General features: G+C 42.2%; 1 protein-coding gene across 4 annotated transcripts in view; it reads right to left on the bottom strand.

Annotated features, from left to right (window-relative positions):
* The window catches only part of AUH (AU RNA binding methylglutaconyl-CoA hydratase), a 49,860-nt gene extending 43,179 nt beyond the window's left edge, over window positions 1-6,681 (bottom strand). For all 4 annotated transcript variants that reach the window (XR_010025595.1, XM_063129449.1, XM_063129448.1 and 1 more), the window contains exons 1-3: window positions 6,424-6,681; window positions 2,541-2,608; window positions 2,371-2,458 (exon numbers count right to left, since the gene is read on the bottom strand). Coding sequence is in view for 3 of the 4 variants with exons in the window: in XM_063129449.1 (XP_062985519.1) it covers window positions 2,371-2,458; window positions 2,541-2,608; window positions 6,424-6,667 (400 nt within the window). In the remaining variant the exon portion in view is untranslated. The remainder of the gene's footprint in view (window positions 1-2,370; window positions 2,459-2,540; window positions 2,609-6,423) is intronic.
* Between the last annotated feature and the right edge of the window lie 3,093 nt (window positions 6,682-9,774).

Below are 9,774 nucleotides of genomic sequence, written 5' to 3' on the forward strand. Positions count from 1 at the left end.
AGACATAATAACCCAAATCCCCTAAACATGGTTAGGATATTGAGAGCATCCTGTTTCATGCACTCTTTCCTCCTCCCACTTCACCCTCTCAAATTCACTCCACACTTCCGTTTTTGTAGGTAATCATAGTGCGGCGTTACACCTGCACTGATGTTAACACTAACCATGATTAGCTTCAAACCAGAGTTTGCAATCAAGGAGATCAGGAATGTTGTCGACACTGGACCAAGAAAAAGGGGTAGAGGATAAATCATATGGGGAAGGCCTAAGCAAATATACAAGTCTTTTAATGCTTCTTGACCACAATGATCATTATGTCGGATAAAAGCTTACATTATAAAACAATATCAGTTCCAAAAGTACTACTCAGGAAGTATAGTTATTAGAAGTCATACCTTCTTCTCTTCCCTTTTTTACTAGTTATTATTATTATTATTTGACACCAACTTTTTTGGTTGGCCTATGCCAAGATTTCAAAACTAACTTACTACCTGCACTAAGAGGGGAGAGACAGATTTAAAGAAGACATCCAGACAGAGCACTTCACATTTGTGTTTTTACAAGGGCAAGTCAGAGGGAAGGGGAAAGTGTCAAGAGCCAAGCTCGTTACCACATAGGTGCAGCTGTTCACATAGACAAGATTTGTTAATTCAGTATAGTCCTAAAAACAACCTCTGTATCTTGATAGCATAAACATAGCCATATATTCCCAGTAGAGGGATAATGTAAGAAAGTATACTTGTGAAGAAAATAATTTGTTTTCAATATAAACGGGAAAGAGCAAGTCTTTCTTATAGAATGTGTGTGTGTGTGTGTGTCAAAGTTGCAGAATTTATTCAACAACGGAATAGTTTTTGTTTCAAATCTCACATTTCAAGTTTTCCCTCAGGAAAAGGACTCCATAACAGCTGTTACAGACCTCTATATCTACAACGAATATGAAGGGGGGGGGGAGGAACCCACGAAAATTAAAGCCAGCTATTTAAGTCTTTTTACCTAGTTAAAAACAAACCACTTGTCTACATAAAGAAGGAAAGTGTTATGCTTTGTAGACCAAATGCACGTGTATGCATAATTAAATGTGACTCAAACGTTTCATTTAATCATCCCACTCATATTACAGAAATAGCTAAGACGTATATTAAAAAACAAAGATGACAAAAATCTAGTGATGTACTAAGTATGCTTTTCCTTTGCCAAGAGAACATAAAAAGAATGTTTAACAAGTGAAAAAATATATAATAAAACTAAAGCCATGTGTCAAGAGCTTGAATAAAAAGTAGCTTATATAGATTTTCAATAATGCATCATACCCACATCAGGAGCTTGGGATAGGTAATATTTTAAAAAATAAATTAAAACTAAAATATAATAAGCTACCCGCTCATGCCATAGCAAATCTACTCCACATGCGCCTTTAACACAAGCAGTGAGAAACAGTCTGCTTCTTATATCGTCAGTCATCATTACTTCAAGCGCTGGCTAGATTAGCCTTCAATTAACTAGCTCAAATTTAGTACCTTACTATGGTCCAAAACTGGGTGTACCCTATGATGGGAGGATTTTCACTGGATGGAAAAGTGAAAGAACTATGTCCTAATACTTGAGATAACCACCCCGCCCCCACTAGTCCCCCAAAATGCCACATGATCTTGCCCAACAGCCCTATTGAAAAAGTGCGAGAATGGATGCTGCAGGATCCCAGAGAAAAGATCCCATGGAACTGACAAGCAACCACACTCACACATACATTTTGAGATGCTCTCTACAAGGGGATCTACTTCAGAGTAATCTTGCAAATGGCTATTTATAATCCCTGTACCACAAAGATGGTAGAGTATAAATCTTTTATATTCTTTGTGCACTCAAGCAACGAAGGCCACAAGGACAGTTTGTGCAAAACACTGTGCAAATGACAGCTTCCAGACTTGTTCAGTAACACCACAGCAGACAGATGACTGCTAAACTTTCAGGCCTTTCACCTCCTACCCATGTTAATTTGACAGGAGAAAAGATGTAGAATATCTGATATTACCAATCAAGAGTGATTCGCTTAGATTAGAACCATTCAAGATCAAGTCATAGATCTTCTCAGAACATGCTACCAAACTTAATTTTGGATATAGTACCAAATTTTGGAAATTACACACAATACACATATGACTATTTGTTCAGGTCTCTTGCTTTATTCTATGTAACTGCCTGCATATTATAACATTTTATTTTTTCTAAGGAATACAACAGATATTTATTAAATATAGAAGTTATCTATATTTATTTGCTGAAATGAGTTTTGGATTCTAAGTCATTTCTACTGAGTTTGATAAAATATGGATTTCCAAATGCATAGTAAAAGTTAAAGTTGCATACCAGCACAAAATATTCCAGGAACTTCACTTCGGAATATAACAGTCCGTACTTTTTTGTCTGTTTTCAAAGCTTCCATAACTTTTGTTATCTATAGAGAAAAGAAGTGCAAGTTATCAATGCTTATTTTCAGTATTTCAGATTAATAAGAGGTTAAAGAGTCATCCACTTACCATTTTTACAAGATTTTTATTAAGTGCATTTTTTGCATGTGATCTGTTTATTCCAAGTACAACAATTCCTATAAACAGGAGGAAAAATAACAAGAAATCAGTTGTCTATATAAGAAGTTGGAGAGAGCAATCCTATGGTCCCTGGGAGAACATCCCAGGGACCAAACGATTGTTCAGAGTTCCCCTTCTGAGGCCATAACTGCTACAACCTTGGGAGAGAGTCTCCAGAGTTCCAATCCCCCTTGCAGCTGCTATGGGAAGAACCATGCTGGCTGCTTCCTAAAGCTGCAAATATGGCTTCGGAGGAAAAGAAAAGAGGGCGTTCTGGTAGGAGAAGAGGGGAAAGGCCAAGATATGAGAAATCCTGTGGCTTCTCTAGTCCCATCCCAGCCCCCGCCAGTGCACCCTCTCTAGACAGGCTGCTTGAGCTAGTAAGTAAACACATTGTTACTGGACTAAATAAAGTTAGAATATGCAAGAACTGCAAATTAGCTCACAAAAATATTTAAGCGCATACCTCTCAAATACCAATGATTTGGAAATCACTATGACAAGGATACTTGGCATATAATTTTAGAGGAACTAATTGTATTGTTAGCAATGTTAAACCAACATTAAACCGCTACACACTGGTTGTATATAAAACATGTGTACACATTATTTTAAAATATAGAAGTATTTTAATGTCAAATAACTTCCCTGATGAAAGCTACCTGTCACACTTGACAGGAGAAATGGAAACTTTAGTTTGACTTGTAAGAGAACTCCTCAACTGAATTGAGTAGTGAGCAAAGTTGGTGGATGTGATTCTATTCCCCCACCCATTTTTCTGGCTTTGTCGGATTAAGAGCCTTTGATAAACATGCAGGAAGACTAGAGAGACTGGGCTATGAGTCTTAAAAGGCAAAATCAATCTATTTAGTCATTAAAAAATTCATTGAAATCTTCTCACCAACCCTAGTGTGGTTTTGTTGCTTTGATGGAGCAGGGTCACTTATATATGCATGCTGCCACTTGCCTTTTTATGTCACATAGGTTTTTTAGTACAGAATAACCAACTCACAGAAGAGAATTAAGTTCCATTTTAATCTGAACCAACTAAGAGGAGTTTCCCTGTTGAGGGTGCTCAACCTGTTCTGGATGGGGTTGCCCTCCCCCTGAAGTAGCAAGTTCATAGCACTGGGGTTCTTCTGGAGCCAACACTTGAGGCTCAGATGGCTTCAGTGGCACAAAGCGCCTTCTACCAACTGTGTTAGGTGACCCAACTATGTATCTATCTGGACAGGGAAAACCTGGTTTCAGTTGTCTATGCTCTGGTAGCCTCTACATTAGATTATTGCAATGGTGCTTCAGAAGCTGCAGCAAAATGCGGCAGCCAGATTGTTAACAAGGACAAGCAGGTCTGAATATATACCACAAATTCTAGCCCAACTGCACTCTCTGCCTCTATGTTTCTGAGCCCGATTCAAGGTGCTGGTTTTGACCTATAAAGTCTTACACAACTGGGGACTGTAGTACGTGACAGAGCATCTCTTCGAACCTACCCATATACTATGCTTGTCATCTAAGGCCTTCCTCTAGGACTCCTCAAAGGGAGGCTTGGAATGTGGCAACAAGGAAGAGGGCCTTCCCAGTGGTGCTCCCCACCCCAATTATGGAACAATCTGCCCAGCAAGATTCACCTGGCACCAACACTATTATCTTTTCAGCCAGGTTAAGACCTTCCTCTACTCTCAGGCATTTGGCAGTGTTTAATCAGGTTTTTAATTTGGATCCTGTAATGGTGATTATTAAATTGTTTAGCTATGTGTGTGCATGTGATGTCTGTTTATATATTTGCATGTAAACAGTTTTTACATTATATACAATATTGCATTTTTAAGCTTTTAAACTTTCTAAACCACCCAGAGAGCTTTGTATATTGGGTGGTATAGAAATGTGTAGTCTGGTCTTTCAGGGAAAGAGGAAAACTAAAGCCATAGAATTTTTAACTATGGCATAAGCCCAGAACCGTGAGCTGCCTCAATCTGGTGCCTGGAACAATTACAGTATTTAAAAGGAGAAAGAGAATACATTACGCCATATGGAGAAAACTAAGAGCATATTGTGGTGAAATGGAGTAATACCACTAAAGAATCATGAAGCTCACAGCCTTAGATTATTATTAAACATTCTCATCTTCCTTCAAGGAGCTTAAGGCATACATAGTTGAATATCCTCTGAGGAAGGTCATATTTATGGTCTTAAAGCCTCACAATGAGTTTCATGGTTGGCCAGGGATCTGAACCCAGATCTCCTTGGTCCTAGTTCAACCACACTGGTTATGGATAGGAATGTGCAGATCAATCTGGTCTGTGTCAGTTTTGCACATGTTCATTCATAAGTCCATTCCATCTCATTTCCACATTAAACTACAATTAACTCCCCCAGACATATACACATCTAAATTTGTATTTAAGTATTTTAAACCATATTTTCTCATAATACCTATTTCTAAATGTATTTTCGCTCAAAGTACTCATTTTCAAATGTATTTAATCCTAAAATATACACTGTTATTTTAGTACATAGTTTGGTACCTTGTTTTTGTTTTGTTTTTGTTTGGTTTTTTGAGCCAAAAACTGCATCCAAAAATTCACGGATCTGAATCCGAAGGATAATTGCATTGCAATTGGCACATTAGTTTGAGAAGCACAGATCAGGCTAGTTCGCTTTAAAATGTGGACCAAACGAAATCAACAAGCATTCATTGTCAGAGCAAAGACTCTCACAAGCACATATTTGTATCAGGTTCCAGATCATGCTTTTACACATAAGCAATGCCATCAAGATTTTATATACAAGCCTAACTAAACTCCACTGAGTTCGAAAGGACTACAGTTTTAGGGCACAATCCGGTACATGTTTAGAAATAATAATAATTTTTTTAAAAAAACTCCCAGCATTCCCTAGCATAGTTGGCTGGGGAATGCTGGGAGTTGCAAGACTCTTTTTTTAATGTTTGAAATAGGGACAACCACTGTATTCTCATAGGCTAGAACTATGTTGACGATTTTCCAAAATAAGCAAAATGAGGTTCTAATGTTCCAAAATAAGATACAGTACTTTCTAATGTTATAAAATTAGAGCCAGTGTGGTGTAGTGGCTAAGGTGTTGGACTTTGAGTCGGGAGATCTGGGTTCTAGTCCCCATTCGATCATGGAAACTCACTGGGTGACTTTTGGGCCAGTCACAAACTCTCAGCCCAACCTACCTCACAGGGTTATTGTTGTGAGGGTAAAATGGAGAGGAGGAGGATGTACGCCGCCTTGGGTTCATTGATTGGAGGGGGGGAAGGCGGGATATAAATGCAATAATAATAATAAAATAAAAGGCAGCATTTTAAACTTTCAAATATATCTAACATCGTGACTCACGACCCACTCACTCGCCCGTCACTCGCCCCTCTCCTAGACAAGCGAGCGAGGCGAGTAAGAGAAAACCTCACAGAACTAATCAACATCTACTGGGACCCCTTGGCATGAGCACTGGAGACAATGCGCAGCAACGCGCCTCGCTCAATGCGGATTTAAAGGGCAAGGGCGCAACGTCACCATTTCTTTGGAAACCGCCAGCTAATTTGACAGAGCGCGGGTGCGTCACGCCGAGGAGTCTCCGCAGCCGGCAAACAGGACGAGCCGGTGAGACGCGGCTCCCTCTAACAGGCTGGGGCGCGGGGGGGGGGCGGAGGATAGCGGCTGACCCTCCCCGGGGAGGGGACTCCCATCGTAACAGGGCACGTGCCCGCCGGGAGGTAAGCCGCCCAGAGAGCCTGGGCTATGGGGCGATATACAAATGATAATGATAATAATAAGAAGTTCCGCTCCGAGGCCGCTGCCGTTACCTTTATGCTCGTCGTCCAAGTACCGAACCCGCAACTCCTCCTCCCCTCCTTTCGCCTCAGAGCTGTAACCTCTCGCGGCAGAGGACAGGGCCAAGCAGTGCCCGTGCGCTAAACCGCGCAGGTTCAAGCGGCCCAGAGCGGTGGAGGAGGAAATAGAGGCCGTGGCGGCGGCCGCCCCCGTAGCCAGACCCCGTCGACGCTGAAGGAGGCCGAGAGCCGTCCTCGCTGCTGTCGCCGCCGCCATATTGCCTGTTTACAGGCGCGCGCCAAACCAAGCAGTCACCCCCCCCCCCCGCCACCACCCGGCTTCCCCGAACGAAGTGTCACGTGATCCCCCCGTGGGCTGATGGCGGCACGGATCCAGCCCGCAGTGTGTTCGGAAGGAAGGGCACGTGGTACCCCCAGCGCGCGAAGTCCGCTCCGAGCGCGAGAGCCCAACGGACAGACGCTGCGACGCTTCACGGCGGGGCTCTCGCGGGCCAGTGAGTGGGCAGAGGTGGCGAGGGTGAACTGGCCCGCGTGTCGCTCACGTAGTAAGGCGAGGCGCCTCTCCGGGCACCAGTCCTTCGCAATCCTTGCGGAAAGCCAGAAGCCCTGCCATGTGCAAGTGGCGCTTGCCTAGGCGTCCCTGACAGGTTTCCTGCGCACGCGGAAGTAAGTCCCAACTGTATTGGACGGAGCTTTCTTTCCTCGCAAGAAGGTGTGCGCATTGCACTCACAGTCCGTGCTGTGGAAGCTTCTCTCTCCCCACCCCACCCTCTTTCAAGAAATTTTCAGAAGCCAAATTTGACAAAACTCAGAATAAAGTAGTGGCAAGTTAAGCTTCCCTGTTCCCATTGTTAGGGTAAAAACCCCAACCAGAAGAGAGGGAACAAGAAAACCAAACAAATCCAGATACAGTGACCACTTCTTTTATTGAACTATATGCGTAGAAGGAAACTCACGCTTGACGGATCAAAGACGAGATTCTCCACCCATCATCCACAACATATTTTATAGCATTCCATGCCCCTCCTAATGAGCTCATGGCTCCTCCCTCCTCCCATCCTTTATTGATTGCAGAGTTATACATTTTCCATAAATGAAACTATTTCTGACAGCTAACAATACATAATATTGTGACAACTATGCCCTGTTTATGTAACTTACTGTACCAGATGAGCCCCCCATGCAAGGGCGGGCAAAGCTAACTTTGCTGACCATTGGAGTGGTTTTTGTGATAACAAAGAGCAGTGAGCAAACGTGCCTGGGATAATGGCAACTTAGATCCGGGATCCAAGCCTTAGCAACTGCGTTTTTGGAAACTGCTACATTTGACCTGGCAGATTAGGGGCATGCCCTGCGGGGGTAGAAAGTGCAGAGCAACCTTGAGCAATTGGCCAACTGCATTCTGATGACTCTTTATTAATGAACAGAGGGAAAGGAGGAGGGGGTCTGGTGGCAGAGCCTTGTGTGCTTGGTGTACACTTTCCCCCCAGAAAGGGGGTCTTTTGACCACCTTAACACCATAAACAAACAAACGAAAAAACTTTTTTCTATTTAGAACCGATGGCCGCTTCCCTCCCGCTGCAAATAGCGGTAGAGAGGGCGATCTGGATCAGGGACACTCACTCCACTGTCCTGACCCACATTACTCTTTCCTCTGCAGGGTTGTTGTTGTTTTAAAGCTACCCATTTACTGATCACGGCTGTTTGCACACACCTTTCGTTTTTGCAGGGATGGGCAAATAAGGATGTGAACACAATCTACCAAAAATTTAGCCCTACCTTATCAAAAGCAAGTACATATACCATTGGAGGTAAGTCCCACTGCACTGGGGAGGTTCTTTCCTGTATTTCAGTCCATAAATCGATGATCTTCAACAACAGGTTCTTTCTGTCCCTGCAAGCCTTTTTTCAGATTTGTAAATATATCCATCCTGCTTTTCCTCTTCTACAGTCTTGTTTAAGTTGTATTGTGCATATGAAGAGCTCTGCTGAAGGCCACCTGAGAGCCATTATTATTATTATTATTTATTTATATAGCACCATCAATGTACATGGTGCTGTACAGAGTAAAACAGTAAATAGCAAGACCCTGCCGCATAGGCTTACATTCTAATAAAATCATAATAAAACAATAAGGAGGGGAAGAGAATGCAAACAGGCACAGGGTAGGGTAAAACTAACAGTATAAAGTCAGAACAAAATCAAGTTTTAAAAGCTTTAGGAAAAAGAAAAGTTTTTAGCTGAGCTTTAAAAGCTGCGGTTGAACTTGTAGTTCTCAAATGTTCTGGAAGAGCATTCCAGGCATAAGGGGCAGCAGAAGAAAATGGACGAAGCCGAGCAAGGGAAGTAGAGACCCTTGGGCAGGTGAGAAACATGGCATTAGAGGAGCGAAGAGCACGAGCGGGGCAATAGTGTGAGATGAGAGAGGAAAGATAGGAAGGAGCTAGACAGTGAAAAGCTTTGTAGGTCAACAGGAGAAGTTTATATTGGATTCTGAAGTGAATTGGAAGCCAATGAAGAGATTTCAGAAGTAGAGTAACATGGTCAGAGCGGCGAGCCAAGAAGATGATCTTAGCAGCAGAGTGGTGAACAGAAACCAACGGACTGATGTGAGAAGAAGGAAGGCCAGTGAGAAGAAGGTTGCAGTAGTCCAACCGAGAAATAACCAATGCATGAACAAGAGTCTTGGCAGAAGAGACAGACAAAAATGATCGAATCCTGGCAATATTATACAGGAAAAAACGACAGGATTTAGCTACTGCCTCAATATGAGGAATAAAGGAGAGCGAGGAATCAAATATAAAGCCAAGACTACGAGCTTCCTTGACTGGAGTAAGTGTAACATCATTGACAGTAAGAGAGAATGAGAGATGAGGAGAAGGTTTAGGAGGAAAAACAAGCAATTCAGTCTTCCAGCATCCTGTTCCCCCCAAGTGTCATCCAGAATCTTGAGCAAGAGAATCTCAAATACAATGTGAAAGCAACATTTCTAATCCCAGTTTGTTCCCTTGTGGTTGGACTTCAGAGGTACACTGCCTCTGGATGTTCTATTTAACTCTCATGTCTATTAGTCATTGCATAAATTTATCTAAGCCTCTTCTAAAGCCATTGAAGCCACTAGCCATTTCAGTTTGTAGCAACAAATTCTATAAGATAGTTATGCGTTGTATACAATAGCACTTCTTGCCTGTCCAGAATCTTATCAATTTGAGTGAACCCAAATTTGGCCACATGTATAATTCTGTAAACCTCTTATGTCATTTGTATTCTGATCCTATAGTGCAGATTTTTAGTCAGAACTATATAAACTCACATGTAAGTGAGCATAAAATTGCAGCTTTAATCAAGGTGGAGTTAAAAAAA

This window comes from Elgaria multicarinata, chromosome 6, assembly GCF_023053635.1.
Source record: "Elgaria multicarinata webbii isolate HBS135686 ecotype San Diego chromosome 6, rElgMul1.1.pri, whole genome shotgun sequence".
NCBI lineage: Eukaryota > Metazoa > Chordata > Lepidosauria > Squamata > Anguidae > Elgaria > Elgaria multicarinata.